This window comes from Miscanthus floridulus, chromosome 18 (assembly GCF_019320115.1).
Source record: "Miscanthus floridulus cultivar M001 chromosome 18, ASM1932011v1, whole genome shotgun sequence".
Classification (NCBI taxonomy): domain Eukaryota; kingdom Viridiplantae; phylum Streptophyta; class Magnoliopsida; order Poales; family Poaceae; genus Miscanthus; species Miscanthus floridulus.
This window is the reverse complement of record NC_089597.1, coordinates 17,045,617-17,068,178: the sequence shown is the minus strand read 5'-3', so window position 1 is coordinate 17,068,178 and position 22,562 is coordinate 17,045,617. Positions and strand designations below refer to the sequence as shown.

The following is a 22,562-nucleotide window of genomic DNA, read 5'->3' as shown; positions in this document are numbered from 1 at the left end:
TGAGGTGTTGACCATGGACCAGAGCGTAGATCTGATCTGCGGCATGTTTGTTGGTTGGTTTCTGGGCTGGTTTAGGCTGGCTGGTGCTGATTTTATGTGAGAGGAAAATACTATTGATTGGCTGGTTTAGGGGTGCTGATCTGACCTGCCAAACGCCAGCAGCCAATAGCTATCATGAGATCTGGGATGCGATGCCGAAGTGGGCTAGAGATGGTTATGGTTACACTATCAGGTTATGGGTCTCTCTGATGAGTCTGATTACGGCTGCACTCTCTACAGGTTGGGATATCATATCAGCAGAGGCAAGCAGCCAGGGAATGCCATGCTCACGCTGGGTTGCTGGCTGTAGGTTTCTCTTTACTGTCCCATCTGCACTGCACCGAGGCCCACACGATCCCTGCTCTTCATGTGCCAAAGGCCATGCACCTGCCGCTGGGCAAGTGGCAGTATCTTTCTTTCACGAGTTCGACGTGACCACATCTCTCCGATGCCTGTTGTCCGGTTATTTTGCCTTATAAACTGTACTTTTTCAACTAATAAATAATATTTTTTTCTCATAGCAAATCAGTTAACGGTACTTTTACTTATCAGCCAAGCGGAAGAGGGCATGTATCTCCAGTTCTTGCAATGCAGAGGGATCGGGGCAACGGTAAAAGAGACGTTTTTATGCCGCGCTGTGGCGGCTGCCCATCCGATCCGCTCGCCTGCCTGCCTCGCCATGTGATCAGCTCGAGTACACGCACATGTGCAATTCTGTGTTGAAAAGCTCGGTACTCGGCCATGGATGGATGTATTCATGGCGTGTTCATCCTTCTTCCTCCTTGACCTTTTCATGCCTGCCTTTTCCAGACCCGACCGTGCACGTGTGCATGCACGGTGGAGTGTGCTCTCCCGCTTCTGCCTCGCCGCACGATCATTGTTCTTGGATTCCAGGAGATCTCGCCATCGCCAAAACCGTTTCTTCATGAATCATGATCAATTATGTACATCAGGAGGCAGCTGATACTGCACCTCATCTGCTAATCCTGCCATCTTTGTCTTAGTGTATACAGACAGACAGGCCCGCCTGCATGCAGCTAGAATTTGTCCAAGCCAAGACGGTCTCACTTCAGCAATCCGCCAATCCGGGTGCTGCCAATTTTCAGCGGAGGCACACGGACAGGGATGGATCCAAGGCAGCCTTTGCTTTTGGCCTCAATCTTGCTCTGCCGGTCTCTGCCCTGTAGCTAGCTAAACAGCGCTAGTGAACGGCGCGCTTGCTACCTGCGAGCATCGAGCAATGAGCCAGGAAGAATCCAAGGAGAGAACAACAATCTGCGCTGCACGTAGAGACACAACCTAGCAGCAGCGCTAGATGCGGATGCTCCGGGCTCCGGCCTTCACGTCCGTCCGAGAAAGTACAAGCACGATATATATACGCATTATGCACTGAAGTCAGAAGATGCTAGCTTAATCTTTTTTTTTCCTTCTGATTTTAAGTGAGGTAGCCAGAGAGCATTTTCTTGTTGTTTCATGCAGGGCACTTCAGCTCTGGATTCTTGTAAGAAGAAAACCAGATGGAACTTCAATTTGGAAGCTGTCAACAAATAAATACTGATATTGGTCCTATTCGTTTCGCTGAAAAGCCAGGCTGAAAAGTATTATTCGCTGATTTGTTGTGAGTGACTGATAAGTTCAAGCGAACAGGGCCAATGCAGTCATCTTGCATGCATGTAGTTTTAGGAGGAATAATCAATTCCATCATTTTGTAAGCCCGTGTTTAGTTGTCAGGCCAAATTCCAAAAAAGTGCTACAGTACCCGTCACATCGAATCTTGCGATACGTGCATGGAGCATTAAATGTAGACGAAAAAACTAATTGCACAGTTTGGTTGGAAATCGTGAGACGAACGTTTTGAGCCTAATTAGACCATGATTGAACACTAATTACTAAATAAAAACGAAAGTGCTACAGTAGCCCAAAATCCAAAATTCAGCCAACCAAACACCCTCTAAGAACATCTGTCTACGCCTTTTACGGAAGATCGATCATCGCGCATTAGCTTGCAGAAAATCATGGAATAATTCATTCATTCATTCATGTCATGAAAAAAAGCAGGCGAATAAAGTAGGCGATCATTCTTCTATCTCAAGCTCGTCTGACCCTACGCTGGTCTCTGGTCGCCCCAACCACCGGACGTACAGAGAAGCTAGCCCAACTCCGATCCACTAAGCAAGTAAGGCCCCGTTTAGTTTCACCCAAAAGCCAAAAAATTTTGCATAGTAACCGTCATATCGAATCTTGCGGCACATGCATGGAGTACTAAATATAGACGAAAAAAAACTAATTACACAGTTAGTCGAGAAATCGTGAGACGAATCTTTTAAGCCTAAATAGTCCATAATTGGATAATTTTTGCCAAATACAAACAAAAGTGCTACAGTAGCCAAAAGCCAAAAAATTTTCGGAACTAAACACGCCCTTGCTTCAAAAGCTAAGTCCTTTTCAGCTCCCGGCGAATTGAATCATGATTCTTCAGAAAAGGGAACCGGTTTTGTTTTTACCTTCAAGAGAGGTTAACTTGAACCTAACCACAAAGTAGTCTAGTCCCTAGATGTATAAAACTACAGGGAATCAGGCCATTAGGGACTACCCTAGGTTTTATGGTGTAATCAGTAGTACGTGCTTAAAGAAGCACACGTGACCTTGACGTGAGCATGAAAAAAAATGACCTTGCACGGTAAGCATATAATCGTTACAGGGACCGACGAACTCAAAGGCGAAAGGGATGTCATGTTGCGTTCACCCTTCAACGTCTGAAGCTCCTCCTCTCTCTTTCATGGGAGACACTTGAGTCCTTGATGATGTGCAGCACCGTATGTGCTACCGACTGAACAACTGTACGTAGTAAGTCTTTCATCAGTGTGATAGGTGTCTCAGGTCTATACTAGTACAGTACATTGCAAGCCAAGAAAGGGCGGTTACAGGCTCTAGCTCAAGGCTGTCTACCTGCCCTATCTCGGCTACCAAATTCCTCCGTGGTTTTGACGACACAACGGGGATTCATGAAGGACGGACAATAGGATCAAATTCAGGGTTTGTTCTGACGAACCGAACCGAACCTCAAAAAGGAAAGGAGAATGATTTATGGCTGCGTTAGCTGGTCTGGTTTTTCCAGACCAGCCGGCTGCTCCTCCTCACAAAGCACTGTTCATCAACCAGCTGCTACAGTATTCCTCTCTCACAAAACCAACCAGTTTCAGCCAAGTTTCAGACCAGCGAACGGGTTGTGAACTCCCTCGAGAAACCAGTAGACCGATTGAAACATGGCACCAACTGGATTGAAACAGACACGGTCGCTATTTCTTTTCCACAAGGCCAGCATAGAAATGATCGAGTGGATGATACTGATATGGCTGCAACGATAGTAGCTGAGAACTGCAAATCCCATGCTTTGCTCTGTTATTAGTCCAACAAAACACATGCTGCCATGACAGGTGACATTCCATAAATCTTTGATTGACAACTTAATAATAAAGTAAGTAAAGAATGTATTTACTCCATCAATTAGGAGTAGTGACGTGCGTTTTCCAAAAAAGAGTTTAATACAACACCTGCAAAAGGAATCTCAAAAACAAAAAAAAAGTTGCTCCAATTTTCGAACCATTCCCCCTCCAAGGTTGATCAAATCCCACAGGATGAAAAGGGCCCAAACACGTAAACAAAGCAACAGTCGTCGCAGCTTTTCTAGACCTCTCTTTCCCCACCCCACTCCCAACCCTCCAGAAAAGCGTTTGCCAGCCAAATTCAAATGCAGCCTGCTAACCAGGCCCCACTTCCCGGGCCCACATGCATACGCACCCCGCTACACGCATGCCTCGGCTGCACGGAACAGAGTCGCACGTCGGCGGATACCACCCACCCACATCACTGACCGGTGGGACCCACCTTGAAGTGACTGGGGGCTGAGCCGACACGGCGAGCCCCGGGACACACACCCCGCGACACGAGCACACGACACGAGCACGCTCTCCCCTCCGCTCCCCAGCTCCGCCTTCGTCCTCCCCGTCCTAGCCTCTTCGGCTCTTCCCCACACCAACTCGCTCGCCGGCCAAGCGACCCTTCGCAGCCCCTCTCTCGCTGTCGGTGGGCCCCGCGGCGCCCGCTTTCCAGCCCTCCCCGCATTTAATCCTCGGCGTCCGTGCTCTCCCCCTCTCCGCGCTCACGCCCCGCCCGTGAATCGTGATCTCGCCGTCTCCCTCCCTCTCTGTCGCACCGCACGAGCCCCGTGTGGTGGTGGTGGGAGTGGGAGTGGGAGTGGGGGGTGCTAAATGGCGAGCAGTGGTGGGGTGAGGAACGGGGTGGGGCCCAGGATGAGCGCGAAGCCGGACCGGCAGGGCTTCAGCGCCACGCCCAAGACGGCCGCGGGGAAGCAACGCCTCTCCTCGGCGGGCGGCGCGTACCGGCGCACCAGCTCGGGCCCGCTCCCCAGCCGCGCGGCGTCGGATGGAGGTGGGTTCGTGTGGCTCGCTCTTGCTCTGCCTCCGGTCGTGCGGAGTGGGATCCGGATTTGGATTTTGGTCCTGCGGGGTTTGGGTGGGTTTGTGGATGGATTCGGAGCTGCTCTGATCTGCATTTCGATAACTTGGCCTGCTTCGCTGTTTCCGAGTCGCTGCTGTGCTCAATCTGCTGCTTGAACTCACGCGGTTTTGTGCGGATTTTTACTCTTTTCATTCACGTACGTAAATTTAGCTGCGGTTCGCTAGTACCATTTTGATTGCTAATGTTTTGCTATAGCGCGATCGGCCTGTCGAGTTCATCCAGATTCTGGGCTTGCTAGTTGTGCGATTTGCTTGTGTTGGTGCAAGTGTGTAACGTATGTGCAGAGCAAGCGCACATTTCGGAACTGACGTTGTGCGTTTCATTATTAGGTATAAACGTCGTTACTCAGCTACCGCTTGATTTCTTTTTTTCTAGATACGAATGGCGATTTGGTTGACTCGGCAGGGCGTTGGTGTATTGTTTTGGTCACGGCACGATCGTGTGTTTCATATCTTTGTTGTTGCATCCATGTCGTGATGACCACGAGCTCCCTGCACCCCACCACAACCAACCATCTCACTTTAAGCTGCAAAACTGATACAGCTGTTGAGAATAATGAAGAGCCACAGTTGGTAAATGTGTCTTCTTGCTGGCTCAGTACGCATTTCGTGGTTAGTTTACCTTGGAGAGGATGACACCCAGGTAAATGTTACTATGTGTAGAATTAGTGAGCTACAATTTGTATTAAGACAGCTCAGTCCTCTTCCATGTAAGAGAGACCCCTAAATTCATATGAAACCAGTAGCTGTAACACTCTCTTAATATACCGGATGTGGATTTCCAGTCCCAGTGAATTTCTTATCAGCTAAAGGTGAAGTACATGTGGAAACTGACTCGCTTTTTTGGATATCGTTTAAAATTTCTCCTGAGTTTGCTTTGGATAATTCTATGTGGCGTTTTGAAAGTTCCTGTTCTACTGTGTTTGGTCGTTCTCTTGTGTTCTGTCACTTTGTTATGCCTGCGAGATTGTGCACGGCTGTTTAAGTACTTAACTCTACTACCATGCCTGGAAAAGTACCCTGTGGAAAGTTGCTTTATGGTAGTCGATGTCTCAGAAGAACTACTCGTCAGTAATGATATTGAGTAGTAGTTTACACTGTCTTTTTTATGCCTACTTTGCTTTACTATATGCTGTGATATGATCATTCCTATCTGAGTCTTCTTTAATCTACCCAATAGAAAAATTATTACAAAAAAGATCGAATTCCTAGTAACTCTTCTATTGGGTTGATTAAATTGTCTCATTTCTTAGATTTTTTTTACTGCACGCCAACCGCCAAGTGTACAAATTGTCTCCCATTGTTGGTCCGTGGCAACTCTGCTAGTGCATAAGCTATTAAATATTTAAATTGCATCTTGCAATGTTGATAACTACTCTGCTAGTGCATAGACGGTTAAATTGTATATTGCAATATTTTTAGCTCCATGCTGTGCGCAACTACTTCCTAATATGATGGTTCCAAATATTTGAGGATTGAATTGTTGGTTGGCATTATGTGTAATGTTGAAATTATAAAGAACTCTCTGTTCTTGTTTTGCTTTCTGGCAATTTTGATTTGATCGAGTATCTATATTTTTGCTCAACTGAAGAATCTATTCCTCCCTGGTCCTTGCAGTTTCTAGTAGAGTAAGGGTTGCTGTAAGGCTTAGGCCTAGGAATGCAGAAGAGTTGGCGGCAGATGCAGATTTCGGTGATTGTGTTGAACTTCAGCCAGAGGTGTAGCTTGGTTTCTCTTTAGCATGCTTTGACAATTTTTTTGTTGTTGTCTAACCTGATGGAAATTTGTTATGAAGCTCAAAAGGTTAAAGCTTCGTAAAAATAATTGGGAGTCAGAAACATACGAATTCGATGAAGTTCTCACAGAGTTTTCTTCACAAAAGCGAGTGTATGAAGTTGTTGCGAAACCAGTTGTGGAGGTATATGAATCTCGAGCTTTTATCGCAACTTTTGGAGTTAATTATTTTGACCTTTCTGTTTTTTTTTTCTCATTTCAAGGTCGTCATTATAGGTTATATGATTCATTTACTGAGTATTACATATGATGTAGCGGCACAACTTTGCGTATTGAATGCTGCTGATCTTTTTAATGTCCCTTTTTTCCTTTTTGTGGTGATAAGGTTAATTGCCTAGATTTTGTTTTGAAAGTACAGCATCTTTTATAGCTTATACTTGATCTGTTCATTTTTAGTAGGCGTATTAGGATTTTCTTTAGAGGTACACTCTAGTGCAAGCGGTAGAGTCTTACCGCCTGTGACCGGAAGGTCCCGGGTTCGAGTCACGGTCTCCTCGCATTGCATAGGCGAGGGTAAGGCTTGCCACTGACACCCTTCCCTAGACCCCGCACAGAGCGGGAGCTCTCTGCACTGGGTACGCCCTTTTTTTTACACTTTGACCATCAGTTTCTCTTATAATATATCATCGGTTGCTACAAAATCAATGCCATATTAAAAGATCTTTGAAATACAAATCTATTCATATAACTTTTATACACTAAGCATGCATATGATTTCACTGGCTGTTGGTCAACATTTTATGAAGTTTGACCTTTTAAAATCCTAATACATGGATGGAGTAGTTGACAAGAAAGGACAAAAGCAACTGTTCAGCCCCTTTAATATTTTGTTCTGGCCATTACTGATAGTTGATTACTTTTATGTGTCACTTCCTTAGCAATGTCTATACCATTGTAGAATTCTATGTGTTTTGCAGAGTGTTATGGAGGGATATAATGGTACAGTTATGGCATATGGCCAGACTGGTACTGGGAAAACTTTTACACTGGGAAGACTTGGTGAAGAAGACACTGCTGCTAGGGGAATCATGGTTCGTGCAATGGAGGACATTCTAGCAGACGTAACACATGGGACTGATTCTGTCTCAGTATCATATATTCAGGTTTGTGATGGTGGGCCTTTTGTGGCTGTGGCTGTGGCTGTGTCTGTATCTATTAATCTAGTGCCTTTGGGATGTTGTAACAATGTATACTGGATGGTTGTTACAGTTGTACATGGAGATGATACAAGATCTCCTTGATCCTGTAAATGATAATATAGCCATTGTAGAAGACCCAAGGACTGGGGATGTTTCATTGCCTGGAGCCACAGTAGTTGAAGTTAGAGATCAAAAAAGCTTTGTGGACCTTCTAAGGGTGGGTGAGGCTCATCGTGTTGCTGCAAATACAAAGTTAAACACCGAATCATCTCGAAGTCATGCGATCCTCATGGTATGCTTATGTTTCTTGAGTTTGTTTACCTATCTGTACGCCTTTACAACTATAGTATTTCTAGTAAATGATATCGTGAAATGAAATCCCTTGTGAAGGTGAATGTCAGGAGGTCTGTAAAAGGTAGAACTGAAATGGATGTCAGCATTTCTGGTGAAAATGGACATTCATCGTCCATGATGGGGTCTTTGAGACCGCCTATTGTTAGGAAAAGTAAGCTTGTAGTTGTCGACTTGGCTGGATCAGAGCGCATAGACAAGTCAGGTGAGTCTTCTTTTCTCAATGGTATACACTTGACCTGACCTTTCATGTGTGTGTCCATGTAATGGTCTCTTGTAATTTGCAACCGTATAATATTGTGACTTAATTTTTGTAGGAAGTGAGGGTCATACGTTAGAAGAGGCAAAGTCTATCAACTTGTCCTTAAGTGCTCTGGGAAAATGCATCAATGCACTTGCTGAAAGCAGTCCTCATGTACCTGTTCGTGATTCTAAGCTTACAAGATTGCTTAAAGATTCATTTGGAGGTAAGATGTGTTATGCTCTTTATACTTCTTTTACAATAATAATAAGATGATTATTGCACGTCTGGCTCCAGAAAGAATAAATGTGCTATACTTAATGGTCAATTCTAAAGGGCACTGTTCCATTTTTCTTCATGCTTATTCTAGAAGAGCAATTAAACCTGCAAAGTAAGTTAAAAAAAGAAAATTTGTGCGCCCTAAATTTAGCTTCAATGTGTTCCATGCTAACACCCAGTTGAATGGTGATGCCACTTGTTTACCTCATTGGAACAAGTGTTATTGTTGCATATGAATAGCCACACAATAATGCAGGTTCACTTTAGTATCAGCATACTGAAATGTAGGCGTGAGTTCTTGTCACAGTACCCCAAAAATTAATTTCTAGTTTTCCCAAAAGAAGAAGGGTAGAAACTAGAAAGGAGGTATGTGTTAATTATTTGACCTTTTCAACCATATATTAATGCAGTACATCATGGTTTGTAGATTATCATACACTAGTAAGCAGTGAATGGGTGTGATGCAGAAGAGGACTACTGTGAAACAGTGAAAGTACTTCATTGTTTCTTTTCAGAAAAGTACTCATCCTACTATTCTGTACTAAAAAGAATCTTGCAATAACATTTGGAAAGAACATGTACAAAACTTTTGATTGATATTCTCCTGAAATTTGACAATGGCATGAGGTGTTGTGGAATTTTGTACAGTAAAAATGACATTATGGCATTGACATTTCCACAAAATGTTGCCCGTCACTTTTATTTGCTCTAATCAAGGTCAGCCTGGTGTTAAATCTCGTAGGTACTGCAAGAACATCATTGGTTGTGACAATTGGTCCATCACCAAGACATCGGGGGGAAACTACCAGTACAATAATGTTTGGCCAAAGGGTACATCCTCTGCGTACATTTTGATGGTTTTATAATCTTTCATCTTCAAGTTGTGAAGTAGTGACAATTTCTAGTTTTGCAGAATAGGTGAATAGTTGCAAGTCTTTTCATTAATTGGGTGATTAATATTTTATTTGTGTCATGTCTAGGCAATGAAAGTTGAGAACATGGTGAAATTGAAGGAAGAGTTCGATTACAAGAGCTTATGTAGGAGACTTGATATTGAATTAGATAAATTGATTGCGGAAAATGAAAGGCAAAGGAAATATTTTGATGATGAAGTTGAGAGAATAAGAGCTGAAGCTCAATGCCGCATTGCTGAGGCTGAAAGGGAATGCAAAATCACATTAGAGGTTTGTTTACCGTTGTCATATTCTACTATACCTTGATATTTTGTGTAGACTAATTAGCCCTGTCACTTTATCCTTGGATATTGACGCCACTTTTCTTTATAATTTGCTGTCCACAAGCTAATATAAGTTGTGATCCAAACTGAATTTATTTAGATCGGCAAATCTGTATGTTTATGATCAATATGGGTCTATGCGTCTATGGGGAACCTACTGTTTCCTCCAAAAAAACAAGTCAAAAGAAAAAGAATAGGAAAAGTGTCAGTATGTTTTTATATCCTTTTGTTGATTATTCAGCTGCAATATTGGTTCCTTTGCTTGCCATTTGTTGTTTTGAAGTGAACTATGTTAATATGTAAAGGTTCAGATGTTTCTGTGTTAATCTCACACATTGCTTGCATACGCTTATATCCTAATCCTAATAGGATAGGAAGTGTATCTCTTCAGTTTAGACTTTAGAGCTTCCTAAATTAATTGCTATCTCTCTATCATGCTTGATTTATGCTATGTTGATCAGTTTTCAGTTTTCCTTTTCATGCAGAACGAGAAAATGAAGTATCACCAAGAATACTTAGACTCAATAAGAATAATGGAGGAGAAGTGGAAAGTACATCAACAATCACCCAAGAAACAAGTACACACCTAATTGAGCTTTACAAATTAGTGAATCTCATGCTATTTGGGAAATTCTAAATGTGATTTCTTTCTCCTTCCACATTGTAGAATAAAGAGGCTGAGTCTACATCCAATAATACCGGAGAAGTGCATAACTTACTGCAGAATGAGAAAATGCTACGTCAATCGGCTGAAGATGAGGCCAGTGACCTCAAGAATCAAGTATCACACTGGAAAAAGCTGGAGGTGTTGTTAGCTTAAAACCTTTTCTTTTTGTGTCAAATTATTGCCTCAGTGTCCTGATAGCTAAGTGGCTTCCCTCGCTCATCTTGTAGGCTACAGCTACAGCTGAGGTAGTAAAACTCCGGAAAATGCTAGATGCTGAAGCTAGTCAGAAAGAGAAACTTGAAGAAGAAATAGATGTTTTGAGAAGTCAGTTATTGCAGATGAGTATGGAAGCTGATGAGGTAGTTGTTACTATCATTGTCAAGGATTTTTTTCCTGGGGGGAGCTGCTTTATCTATTTGTAACTTATTTCTATTTCTGACTTGAACTGTGATGCTACCCTAACATAATCGGTCTGTTTTCTCTTCATTCCGATTTGGTCACATCAGACAAGGAGTCTTGATAAAGGAGATGGGCCAGGAAAAATATTTCCTGGTTTAGATTCATTGGTGTCTCAGACTCGAGGTTCGCAACCCAGAGAGCAGAGCAATGGACCAAAGCAACCAATTGCCAAACTCTTTGAACAAGGTATTTGTTCCTTATGTTTCTCTCACAGTTTCTACTTGATCTGCCTATTTCCTGTAACTCTGTAAGCAATCTCCAAAAGTAAAAGTAAACTAATTGTTAGGCTTAAGAGTTAATTTTAGTGATTGCCGAACTCCTTAGATACAATAAATGGTGTGCAAAAGGATTTATTGTGCTAGCAATTTCAATTTTCTCACAAACTAAAATAATACCTGTCCATCTGTGCTACTTCTTGTAGCGTATTTGAATGCAAAGATACTTGTGAAGATGCACTGTTTATAACAATATGAAATATGATGAACCAATTTTCTCACAAGTTAAAATACTACCTGTCCCACTGTGCTACCTTTTTTTGTAACGTATTTGGATGCAAATATACTTGTGTAGACATGCTATTGATAAAAATATGAAATACGAGGAATGGTAAGATCACTGGGTTTAAGATGACATCGTGAAAATGTCAGATGATAGACTTAAGATAGAATTTTGTGAAGCACCCTATCCCTTGTTTGCAGCCTTACCATCCCAACTATTGATATCAAAATATATGGTGCTTAAAATTTCTCACTCTATTTCAGTTGGGTTAAAAAAGATATTGTCATTGCTTGAATCTGAAGAACCTGATGTCCGCGTTCATGCAGTGAAAGTTGTTGCAAATCTGGCAGCTGAAGGTGAGTGCTACTTGTTCATAATTGTTTTGTTTGTCCATGGAGTTTGCTACCTGAGCATGTTTTCCGGCCACAGGCATAACTTTTAAGCAGCACCGAGCCGCTTCATTGAGTTCATTCTATGTGTAAAGTTTGTGTTTTATATCCTATGCGAGCATATAAGTATATAACTATTTTGGATTGGATGCATACCAATGGGCAGACCCAGTGCCGGAGGCTCCCACATGAGTGGGGTCTGGGGAAGGGAAAAACCGAGGCAAGCCTTCCCCCCGCAAAATCTGCGGAGAGGCTGCTTCGAACCCGCGACTTAGTGACTCAGTGAGACAGCTCTCACCACTGCACCAGGCCTGCCCTTCTATTGGATGCATACCAATGAAGCATTATTATTCCCAACATATTTTGTAGTAAAACAACATTTCTCTATATGCATGCAATGGACTCCTCACTCCTGGATTTTTAAAGTTTTACGTTGAAGCATACTCCTGTAATAGTTATGCACAAATGCCCCATAAAGATTCTTAGCTATATCTGGGGTACTTGATTTTACTTGATGGTCTGACAGCATTGTGTCTTTAAAGGTATTTCATATCATCAATTAACTACCCTCAACCTTGTGTACTTCAGAGGCAAATCAGGAAAAGATTGTAGAAGCAGGTGGCCTCACTTCCCTCCTTATGCTACTTAGGAGCTCTGAGGATGAGACAATTCGTAGGGTAGCAGCAGGAGCAATTGCTAATCTTGCAATGAATGGTCAGTGGGCTAGTACTGTTTTGTAATTCATGACAGAGATCCTTTGATAGTGAGCTTCTCTCAGTGGTAGAAATTGGTCTCATTATCTTTTTTATAATAATTTATACGTGCAGAAACAAATCAAGATCTTATCATGGATCAAGGAGGTGTAACCTTGTTGTCTATGACAGCATCTGATGCAGAGGATCCACAAACTCTTAGAATGGTGGCTGGAGCAATAGCTAACCTTTGTGGCAATGGTAACTCTGAATTTTTGCTTGTTGTGCAAGGGTTTGGTCTACTGCAAGATAGTAATGCACTGAATGGTATACATCAGAAATCTAATACTTTGGATGAGCCAATTATAGGTTGTGGCCGCTGCCCATATAAACATTTAGATTCCTTCTTTTCATGTTAACAGAAAATATATATACGAGTCTTGATTCTTAAAGTTCAGTTAGATCGACAGAACTTGTGTCAATCTTACAGGTCATTGGCCAAAATGTAGGCCCCAACATTATTTTAGCCAACCCTAGAGTATATATATGAACATAAGATGAATTAGATGATCATCTTCTATCCACGTGCTTATATCTAAATACTAAGCTCAGGACTGAAAGGCTGTGTTGTTGTTGTTATATATCCAAAAACTAACCTTTTGTTTATAAGCAGACAAACTGCAAACACGGTTGCGGGGGGAAGGTGGAATTAAAGCATTGCTTGGGATGGTTAGGTGTGGGCACCCTGATGTCCTTGCTCAAGTTGCACGTGGCATTGCAAATTTTGCAAAATGTGAATCTAGAGCAGCTACTCAAGGTAATGTATTTATGCTTGTACAATGTGGTTGTTTTCTTTATTAGGGTGATTGCATGCAGTTTGGTTTGAACAGGGAGCATACTGGAAAATACAAATCTTAGCATTTGTGACAGATTTTCCAGTATTAATAACTCATGAGAAGTGTTTTATAACATGAACTTATCAATGCACAACTAAACTGGCTTGAAAAAAAGCACAAGTAAAATGAAATTTGAAAACTCAATGCTTTGAGGCGATACTCTGAATTTCCTGTTGTGCTATTCTCAGTATTAGAATGCTTGATGTGAAATTTTAAGAATGGCATGCCTTTTCATGTTTGATATAATTTGGAGAAATATACTTGTGTGCTATTGAGAAGAATGGTAGATGGATCCTTAAAGCAGTCCAATGCATTTGTGGTGTTGTAAGTGGCCTTTTGCTCCTTTTTTCAGGAAATAAGGTGGGAAAATCACTATTAATCGATGATGGATCACTTCCTTGGATTGTAAAAAATGCTAATAATGAAGCTGCCCCAATTAGGCGGCACATTGAGCTTGCACTGTGTCATTTGGCACAACATGGTATCCTTCCCATCATCCTTCCTTTTATTGAGCGTGCACACACACAATACTATATGCGTAAGTTTGAATTTGTTCTTTTTCGCAGAAGTAAATTCAAAAGACATTATCAACGAAGGTGCCCTATGGGAACTTGTTCGGATTTCAAGGGACTGTTCTCGAGAAGATATAAGGAAATTGGCATATCGGACAGTGACATCCAGCCCCACTCTTCAAGCAGAGATAAGGAGATTGGGAATAAAAATGTGATAACAGAACAAAGTGCAGCTGGGGCTCAGACGTTTCATTTCTCGTGCATATATAGAGGTGCCCATTGCTCTGAGTGCTGGTAATCAATCACATCTTCCCTTGGTTTACCTGATTTTGGCAGGCATACACGGGCAGGCACCGCACTGACTAATCAGAAGAGGCAATGGCCTTTGCACCAACTTTCTCCTCGTGAGTTCGTTTTTCTTTGTTTTGAGGGGGCAGTTGAAAATCTGGACAGCACTAGCAATTCATTTATTTGTAATAATCCTAGCATAGCAGATGTTACCTACCCAATGCAGCGTTTGTAAAGTTTTTGCTGTAAAAATATCAAGGCCAAAAGGAGTGTTTTCACAGTTTGAAGTATACCTAGAAGGTTTAACTTTATTTATATACTGCAGATGAATCATATTTGCTAACTGTGATTTTATTTCTTTCTTAAGCGTTGACACTGCCATTTCTTTTACCATATCTGCTCTCAGATCATCTTTGTGAGGCACAACTTTTGGAATCCTAAGTGACACTAGATTTTTTTATATACATATTTAAGCCTTTTTAATTAATATGTTTTATTTTAAACTTGATCTAACCCTCACCTTGCACAATAGGATAACACTATCACGCTATATGTAATGGCACGACAGAGGGTGCCGTGGCGGCAGCATCTACCGCACAACGCCTACATGGCGTCCTTGTGGGCTGTCAACAGCTTATGCAACGTTAGGTTTATATGGGCATACTGCATTTAGAGATACTAGTATAGTGTTCGTGCTAACGCCACGGCTTTATTTTAGAGATACACATGAAAATATCCAAACAACGATATTTTTTCATACACATAATTATATATGACATTGCATATAATCTAATAAGCATAACAAGGCATAATAAGTCATGTCTCACCTCAACCATCTAACTTATGATTTGCTTAAGTAGGTCTTGGAGTTCTCCCCGTGCTAAAACTACAGTGGCGTCTAGAAAAAAATAAATCATAAAATTAAAATAAATCATAAAACTAAAAAATCATAAAACTAACGCCATGTAACCTTTTCAGCCTTAAGGCAGCCTCTGTATTCAGGACAGGTACAAGTGCCACCAAGGAATTCCGGCAATTCACTGAGCATTTTTACAAGCATTGACGACAAACATTTGGTAGTCTGGAGATGCAACAAATTAACCCAACAAATTACTCAGCCACTAATCTCCACAATCGCATCAGTGCCATACTCCCTCCCCCACTAAAGCATATCAATCCACATTTGATTTGCTTTGTCGATATCAAATTTCCTTGCTTTCAGAAATCTACAGATCAGATTTAGCTAGATATACATAGCTCAGCATTATATGATAGGGCTTTGAGAAATTTAGAGGAATCTGAATGAATCCGGAGAAATTTGTGAGAGGAAATAAGTCATGAACAGTAGAAATCAGTCATGCACAGTGCTTTTTGTGCACCAGCCGAACGGCCCTATAGTCATCATGTCTTGCAGGCAACAGCTCATCCAAGGGTAGTGCTTGTCTAAATGCTTCAACAACTTGTAGCTCCTCTAGTTCACGCACATCCTTGGTCTCCTGTTAGGCGAGGCGGCACCCCTGCGCCTAGGGCCTGTTTGGTTGGAGACCTGGAGGACTTGCCTGACAAAAAGTGTTGCCTGAGAGTTGCCTGGAAAGTTGATGATTTTTGCCTGGCCAGGCAAGTCTGAAGAAGGTCTGTTTGATTGGAGACCTGTGCCTGAGAATATTAATAAGAGGAGATATTCATAATATCAGTGTGTTAATTGATGTCTGTGATATATAATTAGCATATAGCTTTTGCAGTTTTACTAAAAAATATATTTGTATAAATATTTTAATTAGTTAAATAAATATAGAATTATTTATAAATCTAAAAACGTTATTTTAATTAGATTTATTTTAGATTATTAAGCTAATAAAATAGAAATAAATATGTATTCATATTAAATTAATCCATAATGGTACACGTTTGCCTTAATAAAATAGCTAATATACTTTTGCCTTAATTATAAGTAGCTAATGCATGGTAGTTAAATAGCTAAAGCAATTAAATCAGTCATTGGAGTAGTACTGATCCAGGCAAAGAAGCAGCAGGTGCCAGGCGACCGTTTTTCTACGCCTGGAGATGCCTGGGGCAGGCAACCCACCAGGTCTGCAACCAAACAAGGTGTAGTCAACTTCCAGGCAAGTTACAGGCGAGGCGTTTTTCTCCCAGGGTTCAATCCAAACATGCCCCTAGTGCATAAGCGCGCCCAGGCAAGCGCCTAGGAGCGCCTTTTTTAACATTGTACACACCTAAATCAGAAGTTTAGAAGTGACAGAGTAAGCTCAGTGAAGAACATGGATCAAACATACACTGGAGCTTAAAATAAAAAAAGACTAATATTCATCAAGTGCAAAAACTAGAATCCTTCACATTAAGCATTATGGGAGCAAACATAAAAAAATAAACAGACCATGTCAAAAAACAAAAATGTCAAAAAAACTAGAATCCTTCACATTAAGCACCCCAAACATAAAAAAATAAACGGACCATGTCAAAAAACAAAAAATAACAAAGGGATCAATATCTTATTCAAAAACTAAAATCCTTCACACCTCATAATCTCATTAATAATTAACAGCGCAGATGCATTGCATTGTCTTAGTTCAGCAGGAAATGTCAGCGCACATTGCATCCGAACCTGTTCATTGGCTGGCTGCTTGCAAACGGCGTCGCCCGAGGCAGCTGCTGCTCAGCGAGGCGAGGCGTGAGCGTTAGCACCACATCCAAGACCATGAGGTTGAACTAATCATAGTTAATTGCTTCAAACATTCCTTGACTATCTGAAAATTCAAGAAAATAACAATTAACCAAAGACATGTTATTTCATTTCATTCAAATCATTAAAGTGAGTGCAGCTTTGCTTTACCTTCAAAACAATAGCTCCACCTGTGGAGTACCCAAATAAGCAGCACGTGGCAAACCACAGTTTTCCTCCAGCTTAAAATTTATATCCATGCATATATGTATGAAACAGTAACAAATCACCAACAGTAGCATATATTCTCTATGTTTATCTGCTTTGCCACAAAGGATGACACCTAAACCACAAGGAGATAATAAGACCTGACACAACAGTAAGGAGCGTATATAAAATACCGACTGTTTCAAGTGTGGACAATGAGCCTGTTCGGCTGGCTGGGCTGGATCTTGGATTATTTGGATTATTTACTGCTGGCTGGTTTGGTGTGAGAGAAAAATACTGTTCCAACTTATAATCCACGATCGTATACGGTCGTTTACGGCCTGCCGAACAGGCTGAATGTTTGTTCCAATTTTCACTTGGAGGACCCCTGAAAACCGAATCACAGAACGAAACATGCCCATGACATTGTTCATCAATGATGGTGTCTCTTTAGATTGCTCATCAGCATCTCCAAATATCCTCTGCAAATTATAGTAGTGTTAGTCTTTTTAAAATTGTAAGTTTGGGGAAAATACAAACGTTATTGCTGAAATATAGGCTACAGCAGCATATGTAGTCAAGCATCTTCCTACCAACAGTAGACACATGTCTTTTTGTAATTAAAAAAGTGACGTTATACAACTTGAGTAGCAGCATATGTAATCAAGCATCTTCCTACCAATAGTAGGCACATGTCTTTTTGTAATTAAAAAAGTGACGTTCTACAACTTGAGTTAAATGTCAGTAGCTAGTTTTAGCTGATTCCTGATTAATGTGCACGCAGCCACAACATACTGTCTAGATACTGACAAATGCTGACTATTGGATGCTTTGTACTTATAGCCGCTGCATGATTTCACTCGCTTGTTCAGTAGTGCAAAGATTCAATTGAACACAATTATTACTACATTCAGTAAAGAATAGAAGACGTTCAGTCAAGCAGCAGCAGAAGCAAATAAGTTGTTTTGCTTCTCTGAAACATGACGCGACCTTGTTTGTTACACGAGAGAGAAGTAACGTGGAAGAAAATACCTTGTGTCCATTCCATCGAACATATTGACTGCATCATCTGTAGAAGCGTCCATTGACGGTTGCATAGTTGCATTGGCCTCAATGGACACCGGCAACAGCAAGCAAACGGTAGCAGGTAGGGCAGGATGTTGCATATGACCCTTTCCTCCTCGGCTTTCAGAGCTCTGGAAGCGTAGGCTATGGGCGGAGCCTGGCACGGCTCGTGCAGGAAGTGCTGCAGGAGAGGACTCTCGCTTCCTCGCCTCCAACCCGGCTTGGGACGCTGCATCATGGAGGACGCTGCAGATCTGGGAGAGGGAGAAACAGTGAGGGAGAGGGACAGGGAGAGGAGAGTGAGGGGGTGCTTACCTCGGCTGGGGTTGAGCACGGTGGCCAGCAGACCCCAGCCGCATCACGCGAGGATCCTGCCTGGCTGCCTCGCGCCTGTACTGGTGCCAGGGCGGGCGTGGCAGGAGCCGTGGGCAACGACGCTGAGGCGCCGTCGAGGGCGGCGCCTCCACGTCTGGAGCCTGAGCCGTCGGCGCCACCTTCGCGTCTGGGGTTCGTCCGTGGGGGAGAGGAGAGGAGTCGCGAGCCGCCACCGCCTCCGTCTGGGGTTTCGTCCGTGGGGGAGAGGGGAGGAGTCGCGCGTCCGTTCGTGCGGAAGCGGAAGAGGGGGGCGTCGGGGCCCCGCCCCGGGGAGATGGGGAGTCGCGCGCGGGATGGGATGAGAGCGATGAGGTTTGGTCCAAGCAACGGGGTCCGTTGGATCTGAGTGAGTGAGAGAAAGTAGAGCCTAGAGTGGATCTCGTCTCTTCGTTTTAGAGGTTGATTGGGTCTGGGTGCAATTTTTTAGTCCATTTGGAAGAGTTCATGATTCCGGGGGACAATTTCTGAGGTAGCTACAGGAAAGTTTACTACTGATGCATTATAAGTGGTAGAGATTCTCCTAGATATATACACCTCCTGTTACCACCGAAAGTCATTTTGGCTTTTCTAGATATATAGTTTTTGTTGTACATCTAGACATATATATCTAGATGCATAATTTTTGCAATGTATTTAAAAAAGTCAGAACGACTTATAATTTAGAACGGAGAGAGTAGTAAAAACAATGGATGGTGTGCAACAATAAAACTTATAAGCTGTTTATGGACAATATAAGCTAGAACTAGAACCCAAACGCTATGTTTTTTAGCTTTTTCTGGCCAAATGCTACGCTTTTTTTATAGTTTTTTCTGGCCATGTTTCTTCCCACGCCCCTCATTTATTCTAAAACGTAGAAGCTGAGTTAGACCAATTTATTTTGGCCAACCTTTTCATTCATTTGTGCAACTTCTTAGAGAAGCTTTTTTCTGACTGCTCATGGCCTATATCCCTCAAACGTCGCAGCTTCTTAGAGCATGATTTTTTTTAAAAAATATAAAACTAGTTTCATATTGTTCTGAGTTAAAACAATTTTTCTATGACTTTTCTAATGTTAAATATGATTTTAGTATTTTGAATACATATTTTTCTAGAAAAATATTTGAATATTTCTTAAAAAAATATTTCTCTAATTTTTTGTAAAGTTTAATTGACCTCTCCGAACTATCACGAAAGTATGATGTACCTCTCTTGTGGGTGACATGGCACCACATAAGAAACGACTGTTGTGGATAGGTCATCTAAAACTGTTTGCAAAATCGCTTACGGAGATAAATTGGGCGGTTCAAAATCTGTTTTTTCTGTTGGGAAAGATAAATTGGAATCGTGCAATAATTGAGGTAGGTATATCTGACTTTTTCCATGGCTTATCCCTACACCTCAGGCCCGATACCTGCCTTCCGGCCCATGACACACGACACAGCCTATACACACACCAGGGATCCTTCTTCTCGGGCGCGGCGGCACGGAGAGAGGTTGTGCGAGTACCTGAACGAGCGAGCTGTCTCATGTTTGAGTTTGCGTTTTGCGAGCCCGATCTCTTGCCAAACCCTAGCCCCCATCTGCCATCTTCCCCGTTAACCGCCGACGATGGCTGGCCCCCACCGTCAGGTCACCGGCACTCATCTATATTCTGAGCGGATTAGGCTTCCCTTCGGCGGCAATGGTGAAGGTCTTTCACGACGAGGAAGGCCGATACTACTGAAAGGTCCTAATGGCTAGGGGGGTTGAATAGCCTATTAAAATTTTTTACAACACTAAGACAAATGATTAGTCAATAAGATGGCGAAGCGAATTTTGCGCTAGCACTATACTTGGGGTTGCAAGCCACCTACCCAATTATAATTTTCTATGATCTAGCAAGAGTGATACAATTAAGTACTACACTATCTAGTCTTGACTACCACAAGCTCTATATAAATGAATGTACAATGAAATACAAGAGAGTGGTAGAGAGGTATACCGCTGTGGCAAGTGATCTATCATTGAATACCAAGGAGACAATCAAGGCACAATGATTTTTCCTCTGAGGGTCACTTGCTTGCCGGCAAGCTAGTCCCCGTTGTGGCGATTCACTCACATGGAGGTTCACACGCTAAACCCTCAATAGGGTGCCACACAACCAACATAAGATGAGGATCACACAAGCTATGAGCAATTTACTAGAGTACCTTTTAGCTCTCCACCGGAGAAAGGTCAAGAACCCCTCACAATCACCACAATTGAAGCCAGAGACAATCACCAACCCGCTCAATGATCCTTGCTGCTCCAAGCCATCTAGGTGGTGGCAATCACCAAGAGTAACAAGTCAAACCCACAGCGAAACACGAACATCAAGTGCCTCTAGATGCAAACACTCACGCAATGCACTTGAATTCTCTCCCAATCTCACAAAGACGATGAATCAATGATGCAGATGAGTGGGAGGGCTTTGGCTAAGCTCACAAGGTTGCTATGTCAAGGACACGTCCGGTCATGCTCGACCGGACTCACCCTCATGCTCTAGCTCACTCTCTTGGCCATTTGCATTCACATAGCAACCTTGTGAGCTTAGCCAAAGCCCTCCTACTCATCTCCATCATTGATCCATCATCATTGTGAGATTGGGAGAGAATCCAAGTGCATTGCTTGAGTGATTGCATCTAGAGGCACTTGGTATTCGTGTTTCGCTGCGGGATTCACTTGTTTCTCTTGGTGGTTGCCACTACCTAGATGGCTTGGAGCAGCGAGGATCATTGAGCGGAGGTTGGTGATTGTCTTTGGCTCCGATCGTGGTGATTGTGAGGGGTCTTGTGCCTTCCCCGACAGAGCGCTGAAAGGTAACTCTAGTGGATTGCTCGTGTCATTGAGTTACCTCACTTGTGGGTAGGTTCTTGCGGTGTCCAATTGTGTGGATGAGGTTCGTGTAACACCTCTTAGCCGCCGAACCACCAAGTGTTGGTTGACACAACGAGGACTAGTGTGCCGGCAAGCATGTGAACCTCGAGAGAAAAATTGGTTGTCTCTTGCCCTTTGGAATTCTCCTGGTGATTGATTTAGTATTCATCTTGTGATTGGTTCACTCCTCTACACGGCGGTATAATCAACCTACTCACTCATTTATATTCTTGCAAACTAGTTGTAGCAAGCTCTTTAGTGTAATTAGAATTGAGAGCTTGCTTTGTTGTTTTAAGTTCATCTAGTGGAGCTCTTTAGTATAGCAAGTGTGAGAGCTCTTAGTGAGTAGTAACATAGCAAATTGTGTGTCTAGTGATCATAGCAACTAGAATTGTTGGATAGGTGACTTGCAACCCTTGTAGAGCTAGAGCAAGTTTGCATTTCGCTATTTGTTATACTAATCGAATTGCTCTAGTCAGTTTGTAGATTTTTGAATAGGCTATTCACCCCCTCTAGCCATATTAGGGCATTTCAAGTGGTATCAGAGCCATGGTCACCGTTTGATTAAAGGCTTAACAACCTTGGTGTCAAATTATGGCTCAAGTTGTGTTCAACCATATGGGGGGCAAACCACTATTCTTTGATGGCACATGCTATGATTATTAGAAGAGAAAGATGAGGATGTATCTTGGTTCAATCAATGATCAAGTATGGGAGGTGACTGAGAATGACTATGCTATCATTGATCCCGACAATCCCACCAACCAAGACAAGACCAACAAGCAATGCAATACAATGGCTCTCCACACCATATATAATGCCATTGATTCTAAGGTATTTGAGCAAATCAATGATTGTGAAAAAGCTAATGAGGTATGGAGGAGATTGGAGGAAACATATGAGGGCACACCGGCGGTGAAGAGTGCCAAGTTGTACATCCTCAAGGATAAGTTGACAAGCTTCAAGATGAAGGATGATGAGAGCATTCCAGAGATGTTCCATCGATTGCAAGTGATTGTCAATGATTTGAAGGCATTGGGGGAGAAGATCAAGGATGATGATGTCTCTCATCGGTTCTTAATGTGTCTACCTCCAAGATTTGAGATGTTGAGATTGCTTATCATAAGAGGAGGATTGAAGGAAATTACCCCTAACTAAGTACTAGGTGATGTCATGACACAAGAGACATACCGTGTGGAAAGGGAGGGGGTTGACAAGGATGATAAGAAGGAAGACGAAGATAAGAAGAAGAAGAGTGTAGCATTTAAGGCTAGCTCATCATCTAAGAACAAGGGCAAGTCCAAGAAAGAATCAAGTGATGATGAGGATCTTAGTGATA

General features: G+C 42.3%; 1 protein-coding gene, 1 long non-coding RNA gene and 1 pseudogene across 6 annotated transcripts; 2 read left to right on the top strand and 1 right to left on the bottom strand.

The window, feature by feature from the left end:
• Window positions 1–4,002: 4,002 nt before the first annotated feature.
• LOC136521488 (kinesin-like protein KIN-UB) lies at window positions 4,003–14,365 on the top strand. Of its 2 annotated transcripts, none has more exons than XM_066515236.1 (19): window positions 4,003–4,491; window positions 6,198–6,298; window positions 6,376–6,498; window positions 7,292–7,477; window positions 7,584–7,805; window positions 7,904–8,069; window positions 8,182–8,331; window positions 9,127–9,215; window positions 9,365–9,568; window positions 10,107–10,199; window positions 10,289–10,426; window positions 10,516–10,647; window positions 10,795–10,933; window positions 11,509–11,601; window positions 12,223–12,348; window positions 12,462–12,587; window positions 13,000–13,143; window positions 13,575–13,703; window positions 13,789–14,365. In XM_066515236.1, the coding sequence occupies exons 1-19, from the start codon at window positions 4,311–4,313 to the stop codon at window positions 13,947–13,949; spliced, it is 2,703 nt and encodes a 900-aa protein (XP_066371333.1). In that variant the 5' UTR covers window positions 4,003–4,310; the 3' UTR covers window positions 13,950–14,365. The 2 variants fall into 2 exon arrangements, with proteins under 2 accessions (XP_066371333.1, XP_066371335.1); XM_066515238.1 differs by having other exon boundaries at window positions 4,354–4,491; window positions 6,384–6,498.
• A 665-nt stretch (window positions 14,366–15,030) lies between these two features.
• On the bottom strand, window positions 15,031–18,602 carry LOC136520849 (uncharacterized). Of its 4 annotated transcripts, XR_010775404.1 has the most exons (6): window positions 18,290–18,602; window positions 17,942–18,228; window positions 16,874–17,391; window positions 16,646–16,787; window positions 16,033–16,256; window positions 15,031–15,678 (listed from the first exon to the last, which is right to left on the bottom strand). It is a non-coding gene; the product is annotated as an uncharacterized lncRNA (long non-coding RNA). The 4 variants fall into 4 exon arrangements; XR_010775401.1 differs by having other exon boundaries at window positions 17,942–18,602; XR_010775403.1 differs by having other exon boundaries at window positions 16,033–16,113; window positions 17,942–18,602.
• Window positions 18,603–19,936: 1,334 nt separating this feature from the next.
• LOC136523369 (uncharacterized) overlaps window positions 19,937–22,562 on the top strand; it is a 45,249-nt pseudogene continuing 42,623 nt past the window's right edge.